The following is a 17748-nucleotide window of genomic DNA, read 5'->3' as shown; positions in this document are numbered from 1 at the left end:
TTGAACAAATGCAGATAACTGCCTGCCTAGCTCCCACCGTCTAGGAAACAAGCAGTTCTCAGAAAGAGACCAGAGTCTCTGTCAAGAGCAGGACCATTTCTGCCAGTGGACACAGGCAACACTTGTTGAAAGCTGCAAACCAGGCCACACACACACCCTGGCTATGCTTTCCTTTTCTTTCCCCCACGCCCTCTCCCTCTCTCTTCCCAACTCTTCTCCACACTTCATGTCCCTACAGCCCAACATGTGCTCCCAGCCCCTCTGCCATGTGGGCTCAGAGAGCATCTTCTTTTCTGCTCTACAGAGAAGATTAACCTGGAAATACGGGCTGCCCAGGTGATATGCCGTGGTGTAATGTGTGTGTCCGTGTGCCTGTGTGGCATCTGCTCACATGAGCATCTGAACGGAGGTCCGTGCGCGCACCTTGACCACTCAGAGACCAAGCCATCAGATCGTGCTGTTTATTGAGGATGCAGTGGGAGGGTCTTTAAGGGGAAAGGAGAAATGAAGGGGCCTCCTCTTCCCTGCTTGTAGGTGCAGGATAGAATGAAGAAGAGTCCCTGAGTTGTACTCGGTCCACTCAGAATGAGTCGTGAGCCAGACAGGGTGGGGTGGGGATGGTCTCGTTTGGTCGTCTGTCCTTCAGCCCTCTTTTACCTGAACACAGAGCCCTCTCCTACCACAAGCAGGAGCTGGGACAAAGGCCCCAGTGTGAGAAGAGGGCCTGGGTCTGAGACCCACGGAGCCAGACAGAGTAATCAGCAACTGAGTCAAAGGCTGTGCAGAGGACGAAAGGCTGGGAGCCCATGGCATGGTTCAGGGACCACAGCCAAGGAGGCAAACTCCAGCATGTGCAAGGAGGAATTTCACCAAGCTTAGTTGTCCACACCTGTCCAGGTTCAGTAAGACACAGTCTGGAGAAGTGAGCGGCCAAGGCCAGCACCGGAGGTACAAGAGCAGGCTGGGCGGGGTGGGGGTGGGGCTGACAATGGGCTGGGGAGAGCGCAAGTGTGCGAGCCAGAGCGGGGACGCAGGGATGGCGGGAGGGCAGCGGACTCTACCGACTGGCTTTCTTGGAGGGGGCACTCAGGCTGGAGCCCTTCCCCAAGGCATCCTTGTAGTCGGTGGTGCTGCTCCGGCTCCGGCTCTCCCCGCCACGGACACTGCACACTCCAGAGATGCAGCTGCCGCTGTTGGCCACGTAGCCTCCGCTGACCGAGCTGGGCCGGAAGCCATAGCCGCCGCTGCCGCTGGTGCTGCTGATGATGGCTGCGCGGGGAGAGCAGAGGGGAGAGCAGGGTCAGCAACCCGCAGGCACAGCTAGGGCCTGGGCCAGAGGAGGCCGCCTTTCCCCAGGACAGGTGCAGCTCTTCTTGGAACAGCAGGTTGGCTGGGGGACCCAGTCACAGTCAACTCCCTCCCCACTGGGGACAATATTGCAGAGACTGCCCCCCCCATGCCCTACCCTTGGTTTGCCCAGCTTATACTCAATCCAGCTGATTCTTAACTCTCAGAGGTCCACCTCTTTGGTCCAGGTACCCACTGACTCTCATGTCATTCTGGACACCTCCTGCCTCTTCTGTTAGCCTTTTCTCTAAACTTCTCAGTCTCCAGCCTCTTCCTCCTGCCTCCTGCCAGCTGTCCTCCAGGGGCATCTTTGGGAAGCTACGATTTAACTCTTAACCCTGGTGAGAAATCTAGAGATCTAACAACTATCAACTTGACCTCCAAGGTCCATCAGTCCCCCAGCCCGGGTCTGATCATAACCTCGCAACCTGGCTCTCCGGGCCTCTCACCCATACTCATTGTCTTGCACCATGTCCTTTGTTTCCCCATTCCCATGGTGAGAGCCTTCCTAGCTGCCGTCCCCTGGGAACAGGGAGAAAGTGATAAGTGGGAAGGAGACCTGGGTTGGGAGTCAGGAGGCCTGATTGCTTGGCCATGCCCCACTATCTGGATGTGTGATTTCAGCCGAAGGTTTTCCCTCTCTGGTCCTTAGATTGCTCATCTCCACACATGGGGTATAACTAAGGCCCTTTCAAGTCCACAGAGTGTACAGTTTTAGGTCCAAGCATACAGGTACTTACAGATGCTGACAGGGGAGGGAAATTCTCCTGACATCCTGTTAACAAGGGGAGAAATAAGAGCAAGCAGTCATTCAACCTGCAATCTATTAACCTCAAAGCTAGTGCCCCCACCAGACTAACGTGGGTTTCTGAACTCGGTAGACACCTATGGAAATTCCAGGGCTCCTCTGCCACAGAGCCTGAGAAGCTTTGGGGACACCCTTGAATCTTTGAGGTAACAAGGCAACCATCCAAGTTAAACCTAATGAGGTTTAACATCTGAGAGACAGCATGACATCTCCCAAAGGTCAGACCCAGGCATTGATCTTTTCCTTCTCCCAAGAGCACTGGGGATGCTGGAGTGGCCGCCCATCTCTCACAAGCTCATCTTGGACCTGGGCAGTTAAGGAAGATGGAACAAGTAATGTGTTTTTCTTTTTCTTTTTGGCGGGAATGGGAGTGTGCCCAGGTACACACAGGGAAGTTGTGAGGATTGAATGAGCCAATCCACATAGCACAGCACCTGGAATGAAGTAAGCACTCATGTCTGGGTAGGTATTATCAATTCTATTATTTTCCCTAGCATCACCACCTCTTCAGTCCCCAAGAACTCATCTTTTCTGGATTAGGATGTGTTGGGCTTTCTCCTTGGGTCCTTCCCGAACCCCTGGGGCCTTCCTGCCAGAGCGTCCCCCGTTACCTGCACTCCTCACTCTCCAGCAGCTTGCGGTAGGTGGCGATCTCCATGTCCAGGGCCAGCTTCAGGCTCATGAGTTCCTGGTACTCGCGCATCATCCTGGCCAGCTCCTCCTTGGACTGGTGCAGGGCGGCCTCCAGCTCGTCCAGCTTGGCCCTGGCATCCTTCAGAGCATTGTCACCCCTCTGTTCGGCATCAGCGATGGCAGTCTCCAAGTTGGAAGCCTAAACAGGGAATTGGAGACCAATTGGAAACCAGAAGCGCTCCCCAGAATCATCCACATCCAAGTCCCACTCATTCTCTGAGATTCTGAAGCAGACACGCCCACCTCCACCTGTCAGACCTCCCTGTTCCTCCCGTCTAGTTAGAGCCCTTTCTGGCATTGGCAGGTCCTTCCTTAGCTTTAGCTTCACTGTCTTGTGTTTAGACATTGGTGGATGAAAAATAGTGCGTTCTGCAGCCTGATAAATTCAGCACCACTCAGTTCCTTGCAAAGTGATTTATTTGGCCAGCCTATGCTGAGAATACAAAGTGAGTGAGAGTAGAGCTCAGCCTTCTGCTGTTGACTTTAAAGTCTGAGAGAAGAGACCACTGGAATACTGTATTGAAGGTACAATGTCAGTGGCTTCCCAGGTGTGTGGGGTCAGAGACAAGGGCATGGGGAAGGAGATGCTCTAGGACCAACTATTATTTCCCAAGTGCTTACCATACCCCCGGCACTTGAGCCACAATTGAGACACCCCAACGATGCCTGCTCTAAGAGTTTGATGAGGTGACCTCTTTGGCCCCTTTCGCTTCCTGGGCAGAGATTTGGGAGGCTGACACCCTCAGCCCATTCATCACCTCCGCCCCCACCCCTCACCAGTTGTGCCCGTCTGCCCCAGGCAAAGCAACCAGCCATCTCACCTGCTTCTTCACATTCTCAATCTCTGAGCGGATTCTCTGGATAAGCCGGGTGAGCTCCGAGATCTCATTTTTGGTGTTTTTGAGGTCGTCCCCATGCCGGCCGGCTGCCAGCTGCAACTCCTGGAACTGGGGACCCAAAGAACAGAGCCATGGTTAGGGGTGATGAGTGTGTTGTGGGAGTGCATGGTGGCTGGGGTTGGTGATGTGATGGGGACAGGCCATGCTGGACACTTAACTGGATATTGTCTCCACTCTGAGAATGATCTGGCCCAGCCCTCCTGTCTAAGGGGGTCACCCTCCCCGGCCTAGCTTCAGCCAGCTCACCTTGGTCTGGTACAGTGCCTCAGCCTCAGCCTTGCTCTTCAGGGCAATGTCCTCATACTGGGCGCGGACCTCGTCAATAATGCTGTCCAGGTTCAGGTCACGGTTGTTGTCCATGGACAGGATGACAGACATGTCACTGATGTGGGACTGGATCTGAGCAATCTCCTGCAGGGGAATCAGGGATGATCTCAAGATGTGACTGATGGAGGTCAGCAACCTCCCTCATAAGGTGAACAAATCCCAGTGATGCCATTTAGAGGCTCCAAACCAAGACTGCTGCTCACGGTGCATAGCGAGTTCCCTCCAGGCCCCAGACGGAATCCCGCTGCCATGGAGGTAAGGCCAGGACCATTTCCCTCCCACCCAGAGAGTGGAGATGAGGAGCCTCTCAGGGCTGAAATGGAGATGAATAGATGAGACCGGGGGCCTGGGTGTCCCTCCTGGGTGTCTCAGAATAGAGTCTTACCCTAATGGTAGCATTCAGAGGGGTGGAATGGAGAGATAGACTTACAGCTTCATAGAGACACTTGAAGAACTTGATCTCCTGGTCCATGGAGTCCACCTTGGCCTGCAACTCCACCTTATTGGCATAAGCTGCATCCACATCCTGAAAGATAGCCCAGCCATCCCCAGGTCACCGCCACTGCAGCCAAGGCAACACATACCGCAGGCCGCTCCCTTGCACGGGGAACTAGCCACCTCTCCTCTTTGGGAGGCTCATGAGAAAGGGGAGGAAGGAGCAGAGGGCCCAGCCCTGCCCCATCCTGTTAGTGGGCTCTCTCGGCAGTAGGGATGGGGTGCCCTGCTAAGAAAAGGAGCCCCAGCCAGGCTGCTATCAGTCATCCTGTGGCATCCGAGCCAGGCCTGCAGCTTCAGGGGACTTCTGTGTGCTGTCCTCTGCTGTTCTTCACTGTGGGAGAATTCTGCCCCCATTAAGCACTCAAGAATGCCCCCATCCTCTCTGTCTTTTTTGCCTTCTCTGGATAGTCTTGCATCGTGGTTTTCCCCTCACCATTTCAGAATAAGCTCACTTTCTTTGAAAGCAGAGCACACTGGCAGGCTCAGCTCCACCGGATCGCAGGCCAGCCCCAGACCCCAGACCAGCCTACCACCTCACCTTCTTGAGCAGCACAAACTCATTCTCTGCCGCTGTCCGCCTGTTGATTTCTTCTTCATACCTGTGGGAATGCCAGGGCTTTTTTGGTTAATATGTCTCACCGAGAACCCTCGCTTGCCCAGGGAAGATCCTGAGCTGGGGGCAGTGTGCTTGACAGAGGGCACAGATGCTGGAGGGCCTGCAGAGTCCAGGACCTGTGGGGCCAGCCAGGCAAGAAGGCTTCCTGGAGGAGAGGATGTGATCACCAATTTTGGAAGAAGGAGATTTTGGAGATTCAGCTTCAAAAATGAGGAAGAGCATGTGGCATGCACATCCTGAAGGAAGCCACCCATCTGTCCCAAGTGCCAGGCCAGAGGAGCAGGGAACAAGTCCCAGAGCTTTCTTGGGGTGATTCTGCTTGGTATGACAAGGAACACTGCCCCCTGCCTCCAAAAACTTCAAGCTGGGGTAGCTGCCCACTCCTGCTCAAAAGGGACAGGGACAGTCATGTAGCTACAGGGAGTCCCCTCCCCACTCACTTCTTCTTGTAGTCCTCCACCACGTCCCGTACGCTCCTCAGCTCTGAGTCCAGCCTCACCCGGTCCCCAGACAGTGTCTCCAGCTGCTTCCGCAGGTTGCTGATGTAGCCCTCGAGGATGGGCTCCAGGTTGTTCTTACAGTTGTTCAGGTCCAGCTGCTGCAGCAGCTCCCACTTGGTCTCCAGCACCTGGTTCTGCTGCTCCAGGAACCTCACCTGAAACCCGATGCCCAGAAATGTTGAGCTTCCATGGAAACCATCACACCTGTCACTTCTAGGGCGCTGGGCAAAGCGGTCCCCCTGCATTTTCTCCTCTACCCTCACAACAGCTATTTGAGGTGCATACATCTTTAACCTTATCTTGTGGAAGGGAAACTGAGAAGTTGACCTCTCCCAAGGTCCAGTGGTTTAATAAATATCAGAGCCCAGAACTGAACCCAGATATATGTTCCAATAACCCGTGCATCTGATCACTCTGAATCCAGTATGGCCAAACCAGTCCAGGGCAGGGGTGAGCCTGAATTTACTGCAACAGAGTCAGGCTGAATCCATCTTTGGAAAGGCTGACCACTCAAAAGACAGGAGTCTGCTCTTCATTTTCTAGTATTTCATGATCAAGAGGCTCAATAGACCAAGAACTCCTGGGTGTTCTAAGGAGTCCAACATCCAACGTGTTCTAAGGAGTTGGACATCAGAGTCCAACTCCATCTTTCTCAAGGGCTCTTCCTACTCCCCTAGTCCTGCTCCTCAGAACCATCTTCCCTAGAGCAAACTTGGCTCATGGAGCAGATGGACAGACAGAACTCCCATGCCATTGTAGCCTCACTGGGCCAGGAAACTGACCAGAGCTGGTGGATCTGCAGCCACCGCTCTTGTTTGGTTTGGGTTGACTTTTGGTTTTTCTGTTTTGAATGTGACTTCTCTTAATCATATGTGATCACAGCTACTTTAAACAAGGTTGTGTTCCTTAAAGTCAGAAACACAGGACATCAGAAAACTGTCTGGGCTTCAGTGTTGAGGTGGGATTGGTCAAACAGCTTGCTTCCAGCAGATCCTCCAGCATTTGGTCTGGTTTAAGCAATCCTGACTCTTTCAAGCCTATCCATAAGACTGAGTATTCACCACAGGGAAAACCCTACACTCAGGACACCACAATGCACATCTGGACTCCACATCTGGATGGCTGATAGCATGTACTCATCGTCCCTGGCTTCCTGGGCTTATGGGATTGTACTCTTCTAGGGACTAAAATTATTTAGGAAACCTCCAGGCTTTTGAGCCCAGAGGCACCCCAGGCAGACCAGCTTTTTCACAGAGGTGACTGTCTTCATGCTTGTCTTTCTTTCTGTGTCTCCAGACTTTCACTCCTTAATGAGGTTTGACCAACGCAGCTCAAGGTCAGTCCACTCCTATCTCCCAAACCTCAGAATACTTTGCTCTTCTAGATGTGAAAAAGCTTAGGGGGTAAGAAGCCACAGAGACAGTGCAGCCCCTGAAGTGAGCAGAGGCAGCAGGAACTGCTCCAAACTGGAGTCCAGAGCTGTGGTTTTGATGGCCGTTGACTGTCACAACATAGACTTTGTCCTGGGCTGACCCATCCTTGGTGCCTGACTGTCATGTAGTCAGCAGAGTCCTCCAGTGCCCAGTACTGGGTCTGGAGTCAGGAGGCTGAGCGTCCAACTGCACCTTCCCTTGCCCGGAGATGACCTTGGGAATGGTATTGCCCCGTGCCTTTGCTGACTTGCAAAATGGGAGCAATCATTTCTTATCTACAAAAAGGCAGGACCTATCTGGACTGGATGATCCCTTGAGGCTTCTTCCAGACCTTTGATTTTTCTCCTTCTCAACACCCCTCCTTCAGCTTTCAGAGATTAAAGTGATAATAAAAGTAACCGCCATCTGGGGAGTACTTAGCATGCATCAGGCATCATGCCAAGATCTTCACATGCATTTTCTTTCACAAATCTGAGAGTGACCCCAAGAGGTAGGTTATTATCTCCATGGTGGAGATGAGGAAACAGAGGCATAAACAGGGTGGATGACTCTCCACCCGTCCACACGGCTGGCTACGTGACTGGCTTAGCCACACAAAGTCACACAGCTGGTCAGTGATAAGGCCAAGGTGGAAGTTACACAGCTGGTCAGTGATGGGGCCAAGGTGGAAACCAGGTCTGACTTCAGAGCACGGTGGAGACCTCATCCCCACCATGCTCTTCTGCCTCTCAAGAGAGTCCTCGCCCACCTAAACTAATGCCCATGGCCAAGCCACCCATGAAGGACCATTCGCTGGTGCTCCCAGTCCTTCTGTCGAAGGACTAGAGGATGAGATCAGCTTGCAGTGATAGGAGGAGGACAGCTTCCCTGGCCCCTTCCTGCATATAGCCTGCTTGGGCCCAGGCTTAGCAGCAGCACCAAGCTGGCTCTCAAGAGTAAGAAGCAAGGGTCTGTCTTCTCTTTGGAGCTCCTTTCAGTAACCCTGACAAGCCTCTGCCAGTAGAGATTGACCTACCTGTCTTTTCTCAGGGAAGACTATACAGGAAACCTTAATTCAGTCACCCTGGATTCCGTGCCTTCTCTTTCTAACCTCAATCCCTCTTGCTGCAACAAAAGCACATGTTCCAAGAAGAAAAGACAAGGGCTGTTTGCAGGTCCCCAGGTCCTAGCAGACCCACCTTGTCGATGAAGGAGGCGAACTTGTTGTTCAGAGCCTTGATCTGCTCCCGCTCCTGGGCACGCACTTTCTGGATCTCGGGGTCCAGCTCCACGTTGAGGGGGGCCAGGAGGCTCTCATTGACAGTGACCTGGTGGATGCCTCCAGGTGGGCACACAGTTGGGCACATGGGCCCCAGGGCCACGCTGCCAAACATGCTGCCGGCGAAACCACTGGCCCGGCCCCGGCCAAATCCATAACCTCCACTCTTCCCACTGCCGCTGGCCACGTTGAAGGAGATGCTCCGGACGCCGCCCAGGTTGTAAAGGCTCCGACTTCCGAAGCCCCCACTGAGCCCTTTGCCTCCTGCCCGGTAGGAGGACGTGCTGCCTCCGGAGAGCACAGCTGAGCAGCCGCTGAAGCCTCCCTTGGCAGCAGCTCCCGACTTGCAGGTGAATTGGCGGCTCATGCTTCTGGTAGAGATGGAGCTTGGATGCTGGAGGAACGAAGGCAAATTCCCACACGGTTCTGCAGGTTGTAGTGAGGACTGGCAGGTGCCCTCCTTTATATGCGCTTGGCACTGGGGCTCGTGGCTGGCCAGTCAAGAGCTTAATTCATGGGTTTGGCTTGCCTGCGAGCAAGAAGTCATTTTCTCTGTGCTGAGCTAGAGATCAAGCCTCCCCACCTCTGAAACAACATGAAACCATCAAATTGCTGGGCTTGCAAGCCTTGCTCATGTAATTTGGGTCTTATCTAATTAACCTGCTGTTATAGGGTAATTTGCCCCAGGCCCCAGCCTCTCCAAGGGGGTGTCATTGGCTCTTCATCATCTCTATCCTGATGAATCTTCTCTTGGCTGTGGGCTTCCTCTTAGGGATCAGGGGGAGCAGATGGACTTCCCTGGACAGGGAAGGTTGCTGGGTAGAATATCTGGGAGCTCTAACCATAGCTGCGTCCTCTTCTTTCATGGAAAGGGGCCATTCATTGAGCTGTTCACACTTCCCCCAGGCCCTCTGAGACACACCCCACCCCATGGCCTCATCTCCTAACCCACAGAAGACAGTAGCTCTCTCTGGGGAGTATCAGGGGTGGAGTGACCCTCTCCCTGGCAAGTGACATGAACAGCCCAGGCCAGAGTCAACCCTGGACACAGCGGGTCCTTGAGCCTCTGTAAGTTCTCCAAGAAATGGGATTGCCACACTTCACCTCTCTCAAACTCTCAAAATAAGACAGGTTAGAGGCTGTGCAAGGGATGTCTAGGGCTTCCAAGGTGGCTCAGTGGTAAAGAATCCACCTGCCAAGGCAGGAGCAGCAGGAGACACGAGTTCAATCCTTGGGTCCAGAAGATCCCTGGAGGAGGAAATGGCAACATGCTCCAGTATTCTTGCCAGGAAAATCCCATGGACAAAGGAGCCTGTCTGGCTACAGTCCATGGAGTTGTAAAGAGTCAGGCCTGACTGAGCGACTGAGCATGCCAGCCCACAGGGATGTCTAGCCCTTCAAGCACCTGGGCAGAATGGAGAAGATGAGGAGGATGGTGTCAGGCAGGTGGGAGAGAAACTCCCAGAGTCCACTGGGAAGAGATATGGACACAGTGGACAGAGGCTCGTCCAGGGCCTGGAGGTTTCAGGGGAAGCCTCCTGAATATCCATTTTGCCATGTATGTCTCTCCTCCAATGTGTACTTGCTAATAAGATGTGGAGCAACTTGGTCAGGAACCATCTGTTTAAAATTGAAATGAAGAAGTTACTGTCGAGATGAGACTGGACTTCCATCACATCCCTCAATACCCAGGCAAGCCAAGGGTGAAGGTCTGGCCCAGAGCGGGGCCCAGGGAGCACTGTGCATCCTGCTTCAGACACTCCTGTGGTCCCTGCCCCAGACTCTGCCTGTTGTCCCCTCCCTCCTGCGTTCCGCAGTTTCTCTCCCACCTGGCTCCCGCAGTAGATCCCAGTGCTCCCCCATGATTGCTCCTGCGACTGCAGCCCCAGCTCTATCCATGGCTGGCTCTGCCTCTGGAGATTGCCATTTCCCAAAGATCCCTGCTGGGGCCCCACGGGCGGGCTGTGACTCTCGGCTTGGTGTGGACACAGAAGAGAAGAGAATCTGGGGCCAGGCTGGTCTGGGGCTCTCTGTCACTTTGTTTAGGGGGTTGACCTGAAATCCCTTACCCCACCAGCCACGTGTGACCAGCCACGTGCTCCTTCCCAGCCTCCCCCTGCCATTTTGTCTGCGTGGTTCACCAGAATTTCTCTTTCCCTCCTTCTCTCCTCCCATCTCCTGTCTCCATCCTTCCTTATCCCTCCTCTCCATTTTCCATCCCTCCTTTCTTCTCTCCCTCTTGCTCTGTGGCTCCCTCCTCTCAGCCTCTTCCTGGAGGTCTTCCTGGGCCAGCAGAGCCCACGTCTGACTCTCCCATCTCCCTCACCCCTTGGCATGTTCTCGCCATGTGCCAGAAGGACAGGGACTCTGCGGGCAGTTCCCATGAGCTTCCTCTGAAGCCTGCATCGCGTGTCATTGCGTCTTCCTTCCTAAGGAGGGTAGAAATTTCCCAGACACCCGCTAGTAGTCACCTCCGCCCCTCCTCTTCTCCCTCAGTGAATCTCCACTGTGCACCATGTGTCAGGCAGTGTGCCTGGAGCTAGTGGTGCACACTCAAGGCCTTTCTCAGCTCTTGGAACCCAGTCCTCACACGAGGGTGGTCCCCTCGATGGTTTCACTGGCTGTGTATTTCTCTGGTAGGCATGGCGGCTTCCTAGCACAACCTTCAGGGTCCCTGCAGCTGCCACCCTGCCTCCACCCCATCCAGCAACCTTCCTGGCTGCTCCTTTGCTCTGCCAAGGAGAGCAAAGGAGCATCTTTTGCTCATCTTCAAATACCTTCAAATTTTTACCAAACTGTTCTTACCCAGCCTGAAACACCCTCTCCCCCCATCTCTTCTGGTCCAAATCCTTCCAGTCTTTCAAAATCCTGCTTAAACTCCTGGATTTAGCCCCAAATCCAGGACTCCTCTGTCCATTGACTGCTGTGTGGAGGCTGCCATGTTCCCTAGGGCCAGGGGCCTGGGAGAGGGTTCCATGGCCCCCAGTTGACTCCTCCCTCTGTATCTTCCCTCGGCACAGGACTAGCCTCTGGACATCCTTCCCAGGTGTGAGAGGATTGACAGTAGTTTGAACAGCCACCAAACTGCTGGGATGGTGCACTTCAGGGAGCCTCTGCGCTTGCATCTGCCTCAATGGCACCAGGTAAGAGCCCAGGCTCCAGGAGCTGGCTCCCAAGGTCTCAGTCCCATGCTACCACCCAGCACGGCTTCACCTCTTGAAGCCTCCGCTTCCCAGCTCTAAATGGGATCACAATTCTTCATGGATGGACTCCCCTGGTAGTCCAGTGGTTAAGACAGCATGCTTCCATTGCAGGGGGTATGGGTTCAATCCCCAGCCAAGGAACTAAGATCCCGCATGCTGCGTGGTATAGCCAAAACAAATAGAAAAATAAATACATTAAAAAAAAAAAAAGATTTCTCATGAGGTAGTTGTGATGATTACATGTATTAATTCATGTAAATCCTTGGTAACTGCCTGGTGTATCTCAATGCTCAATACACATTAATCAATGACCAAAAGTAGAATTTAGGAGTCAGTCTGTCCTCTCCTTTGCTCCTCTCTCCCCTTCCTTTCCTCAGCAAGAGGATGTCTGGATTAACACATTCCCATACAGTGTTATCTGCTGTTGGGGGACCTGGAGTAGGTGGTGTTCCCAAAGGTCCTAGGCTCCAGGAATCTCTCTGTTCAGACCATCTCTGATAATGGAAAATTCTCCATTAGAAATAATAATAACCACTGTCTAATAAGTGTTTCTAGCTATAAGACTTGACAGGAAGCATTTTTCAAATATTAAGTATATTGATGTGTGCATGCTAAGTCACTTCTGCCATGTCCAACTGTTTGTGACCCTAGGGACTGTAGCCCTCCAGGCTCCTCTGTCCATGGGATTCTCCAGGCAAGAATACTGAGCTGGGTAGCCATTCCTTTCTCCAGGGGATCTTCCCAACCCAGGGATCGAATCTGCGTCTCCTGTGGGTCCTGCATTACAGGGGGATTCTTTACCACTGAACCACCAGGAGAAGCCCAAATATATTGATACTGATCCCTTTATCAAACACTCACTGAGCACCTACCAAGTGCTGAGGGAGGCAATAAAAGGCATTCTGCCCTCAGAGAACTTAGTTTCTGAATTCCTGGAAAAAGCATCTCATCAAGCTATTAACAAGTCATTAACACCTTAGTATAAATTAGTTAATTAGATACTGGCCATTAGGAATGCAACACCCAATGTTGTTGATGCAGATGATAGAAGAGGAAGGAGGAACATTCTGGGCCACTCACAGGAAGGGTGGGCCCAGGTGGGGCTCCTGGGGTGCTTACTGGTGTTTTGGCCGCAGGGATAAAGGGAGGTACTAAAGAAAATCGGCTCAGAGCTATAGTTCACCAAGGTTATAAAGGCCCTGCCCCAGACTCAACTGAGACCTGGGGAAACTTACGGGCAAGAGGAGACAGAGTCCCCTGCCTGGGGAGGCTGGTAAAGGAGACAGGATGGGATCTACCATGTCCCATGTCCCGTCTTCATCTTCCCCTCATGCCCTTTGCAGTATTGGGGTGGCTGCTTTCTGTCTGTATGTGTGTGATCAGTTGCTCAGTCATGTCTGACTCTTTGCGACCCCATGGACTGTAGTCCGCCAGGCTCCTCTGTCCCTGGGATTTTCTAGGCAAGAATACTAAAGTGGGTTGCCATTTCCTTCTCTAGGAGATCTTCCCAACCCAGGGATGGAACCCATGTCTCCTGCATTGGCAGGCGGATTCTTTTTACCACTGATCCACCTGAGAAGCCCTGCCCAGTTTTCCAGGTGGGAATTAAATTCTGAGAGATGATGGGCCAGGCATGGAGGTCTCTGAGCTGCAGTTTTACTCACCTGTGAATTGGTGGGGAAAGTATGTTCAATCAGAGACTCAAACCCCCAGATTACCAAGAACATCTAGCTTGAATGTTCAAAGAAATTTTAAATTGCTTGTTAAATGAGTTACATTTATATGGCTCTTGGTTTTATAACCAAATGTTTTGTTCAATTTACACGAATAATCTGTAGCTTTCTTTATGTTTTTCTTTCTACATCTGTGAGAATGATCAGTTTTGCACATTCATGTGATTTCATGGCCTCTGCAGGATCCATTGGCTCCCCATTCTCAGCATTCTGGGGTCCTATAAGCCTCCAGAGAAGGTTTGAGAAAGAGAAGAGTTAGAAGATCTAGTACAATCCAAGAGGGTATTTGCTGGGTGAAAGGAAAAGGGAATGCACAGAGGAGAGGCAAGACCTGGGGACACTGGATCCACAAGGACTACCCGGAGGAAGGGGTTTGAATGTCAGTCTTTCAAGGAAAAAAGGCTTGGGTAGGCTCTTCCTGAGGAGTAGCAAAAGCAACCCAGGCTGGCAGAAAGAAGGGCATTTGTGAGGCAAAGACCCTTCAGGCCGGTGTGATTATGAGTGAAGGGAGACCGTGGGTTGAGGGACCCTGGATCCCACCCTGTGCATGGGACAGGGCGAGTGATAGGGCCACTGAGGGCTCTTGAGCCAGACAGAGTCTGAGCCACACATGTTTGAGGAAGCAGAATCTAGCTGATATAGGAGTTGGGTGGGGGAGGCTGGAGGTGCTGAGAAAGGGGCAGGTGGTTCTCGGAGCAAATAATTGTCTCCAGAATTAAGGAGAATGAGCTGGGCTATTTTGGAGAAGGCAATGGCACTCCACTCAAGTACAATTGCCTGGAAAATCCCATGGACAGAGGAGCCTGGTAGGCTGCAGTCCATGGGGCTGCATAGAGTCGGATACGACTGAAGCAACTTAGCAGCAGCAGCAGAGCTGGGCTATTTGGATGACATCAGCTCCGGTCCTGCCAGCCCTGCTCAGCAGACGGACTCAGGAAAAGAGCATGTTGTCTGTGAATCCTGCACAAGTACCCCCTTTATCCCCCTACATCCTCCTATAGTTTCAGGCAGGCAGGGCACTCAGTCCCAAGCCTGACAGTTAGAGCACAGTTCCTGGGGGACTTGGCCATGGTCAGAGCCATCCATCTGGGGGCAGGACAGCTGTTTAGCAGGTTTGCAGCTGGAAAGGCCGAAAGTGAGTTCATGCCAGAGGAGCCGGGGTATAAAAGCCAAGGAAGACTGTCCTCCCAAACACTTGGCTTTGCTCCCACCCTGCTGTTTGGTTGCCAGAGAGGTGCCTTCCAGGGCTGCCCCATCCCCCTCATTTCCTCCTTGCTCAACTCCGTGGCCAAGACCATCTCCTTTGAGCTTTGCTGGTCATCTCCTTTCTCTAGCCCACCCCAAGCCTCTGGCAAGGTATGTGGACTCAGGACTCTGTGCATCCAGGCCCTGGTCCTGCCATGTGACCACGGGTAGGTCTCCCAACTTCCTAATCCTCTGTTTCTACATCTCTAAAACAGGGGGTACTAATACCTGCTCCGCCTGCTCCCCAAGGTGGATGGGAGGCATCTTGTAAATAATAATGATGATGGTAATGATCCTGGCGAACACACAGCACGGGCTCTGCAGGACACTGCTCTAAGCACTACATACATATTAACTCATTTAATTCTCACTTCAGTCCTGTGAGGCAGGTACTGTTATTATCCCCATTTTACAGATGAAGATACTGAAGCGCAGGAAGTTAAGTAAATTATTGGAAGTTGCACAGCTAGTGAGTAGTTGCACCAGGATTTGAGGTAAGCTGCCTGGCTGCCATCTGTTCTCTTCGCCTCTGCGCTGTCCTGGCTTTCCTGTGTGCAAATGTCCAGTGTACATGCCCGCCCTGAAGCGTGTGAGAAGCTGAGCTCAGCAGCACCAACTCCTCGCGCTCTCTTCTTCCTGTCCCTGACTCTCCAAGCAGATCTGACCCCTACTCTCCTTAGCCTGTTTTGCTCTTTTGAAGACAATATAATTTCAGGACTTGGGTGGGGTGCTTATGAGACAATTGTATGTTTCTCACATGCATCATGCTTTCCCCTGATGACATGCCCTGGGCTGTTCTCCCAGCCTTCTGCCCACCAAGGCAGACTGGTCCTATCCTTTAAGACAAACAAAAACACCCCTCTCTAAGAAACCTCCCCTGAGCCCTCCCTAGGGCAGCCACAGCTTTCTGCACACAACCCTATTGCCCAGGTGCTCTGTGCATCCTTCCAGCCTAACAGGTCCCCCTGAGGCTGGACGATGCTCTCTGCTCCTTGGCCCCAGTCTCCGGGCTTATGGTGTGAATTGTAAGCACTGCTCACCAGCTCATAGACCTGTTCCCATAGGTGTCAGAGGCCGTGTGGGGGCCCACATCTTCATATGGGTGGTCGTGAATACAAACTTAAGCAGAATGGTGTCCAGCCAGTAGCGACCAGCATGGCTGTCTCAGTTGCCTGTGGCTGACACCTTCTGTGATGGGTTAGTGCCTAATTAAACCAGTGGTTAAATATTTTGAGTCTCTTCCATAGGCTTGAGTCTGTGGGCTGATGAGCACGTGTCTACCTGTGTACCCAGGTTTCTGATGACAGTCCACCTGACAACAGGCCCCATCTTAGATTAGCTATCACTGTCAGACCTCCAAGTGTCCATTCCTCTCAGTTAGTGGCACACATGTGAGAGCCGATTGCCTTGTTTTTATTACATTCTTTTTTAAGAACGGAGGAAGTGGTGACTCCCAGCTTTTGAGTACAAGTAGATCCCATTTGTTCATTGTTTGTTTCTATTTCCATTATTCTGGGAGATGGATCAAAGAAGATATTGCTGCAATTTATGCAATTTATGTCAGAAAGTGTTCTGCCTATGTTTTCCTTTAGGAGTTTTAGAGTGTTCGGTTTCACATACAGCTCATCAACGGTTTTCGTTTTCTATTATTTTTTATTACAGCTGTCCTAGTGAATGTGAAGTGGTACCACTCTGTGGTTTGGATTTGAATTTCCTGATGATTAATAATGTTGAGAATCTTTTCATGTGCTTGTTGGCCATTTGTGTGTCTTCTCTGAAGAAAGGTCCATTGGATTCCTGTGCTCGCTTTTAATTGGGTTGTCTTCTTGTTATTGAGATGTCAAAGTTCTTTATATGTTTTGGGTTCAGTTCAGTTCAGTCATTCAGTCGTGTCCGACTCTTTGTGACTCCATGGACTGCAGCACGCCAGGCCTCCCTGTCCATCACCAACTCCCGGAGTTTACCCAAACTCATGTCCTTTGAGTCGGTGATGCCATCCGACCATCTCATCCTCTGTTGTCCCCTTTCCCTCCTGCCTTCAATCTTTCCCAGCATCAGGGTCTTTTCAAATGAGTCAGCTCTTCGCATCAGGTGGCCAAAGTATTAGAGTTTCAGCTTCAACATCAGTCCTCCCAATAAACACCCCAGACTGGTCTCCTTTAGGATGGACTGGTTGGATCTCCTTGCAGTCCAAGGGATTCTCAAGAGCCTTCTCCAACATCACAGTTCAAAAGCAATGTTTTGGGTACTAGACTCTAATCAGATACGTGATTTGCAAATAGTTTCTCTCATTCTGTAAATTATCTTCTCACTTTCTTTGTAATGCCTTTTGATGTGTAGAAATTTTTAATTTTGAGGAAGTCCAGTTTCTGTATGTTCTCTTTGGTTGCCTGAGCTTTTGATGCCATATCTAAGAATCTACTGCCAAATCTGTTCACCTCCCACCCACCCCACCCACCAACCAACAAGACCAGCACACAAAACCTAAGCCGAAACTTACTGTGATGGTGTGATTTAAATTCTTTTTAAGAGGGCTTCCCTCATAGCTCAGTTGATAAAGAATCTGCCTGCAATGCAGGAGACCTGGGTTCAATTCCTGGGTCGGGAAGATCCCCTGGAGAAGGAAATGGCAACCCACTCCAGTATTCTTGCCTGGAAAATCCCATGGACAGAGGAGCCTGGCGGGCTACAGTCCACAGGGTTGCAAGAGTCGGACACGACTTAGCAACTAAACCACCACCACCAGTTATCTAATTTATATATACCCTCATGTTTCTACTCAATTGTGTCTGACTCTGTGACCCCATGGACTGCAGCCTACCAGGCTCCTCTGCCCATGGGATTAAAAAAAAAAAAAATTCTTTTTAAGAACCTATGTTCTCACTTTTCTAATTAATTGATTAAACTCTCCTCCTCCTCCAGGAAGCCTTCCTTGCTTAGCTTCCCTGTTCAGATCACTTCTCAGCATTGCTGCACTGGGCTGCCCTTCCCTGATTTGTATGAGTGTGTGGCTTTGTGTGTGTGTCTGTTTCCCCCATTGGTCTGAGTTCACCTCCAGAGCAGCCTCCAGGTTCCTGAAAGGCTTGTGCCCGTGAGCGAGATGGAATGTATCATCATCAGAGATGGGCAGTTTGGAAAAATTGAAACGTTGACAGGCATGCACCTTGGACATTACTCAAGGACAGTTT

The 17748-nt window shown here is 51.7% G+C and overlaps 1 protein-coding gene across 1 annotated transcript; it reads right to left on the bottom strand.

Annotated features, from left to right (window-relative positions):
* Positions 1-447: 447 nt before the first annotated feature.
* KRT71 (keratin 71) lies at positions 448-8746 on the bottom strand. The gene is made up of 9 exons (XM_086403826.1): positions 8300-8746; positions 5629-5843; positions 5111-5171; positions 4505-4600; positions 3994-4158; positions 3670-3795; positions 2767-2987; positions 2088-2122; positions 448-1269 (listed from the first exon to the last, which is right to left on the bottom strand). Exons 1-9 carry the CDS (start codon positions 8744-8746, stop codon positions 1058-1060), a joined length of 1578 nt encoding a protein of 525 aa, XP_086259952.1. The 3' UTR covers positions 448-1057.
* Between the last annotated feature and the right edge of the window lie 9002 nt (positions 8747-17748).

This window comes from Bos grunniens, chromosome 5 (genome assembly GCF_055505025.1).
Source record: "Bos grunniens cultivar Pamir isolate PY7600 chromosome 5, Bosgru_T2T1.0, whole genome shotgun sequence".
Taxonomy (NCBI): domain Eukaryota; kingdom Metazoa; phylum Chordata; class Mammalia; order Artiodactyla; family Bovidae; genus Bos; species Bos grunniens.
The sequence above is the reverse complement of the archived record's forward strand: the minus strand, read 5'-3'. Positions and strand labels throughout refer to the sequence as shown.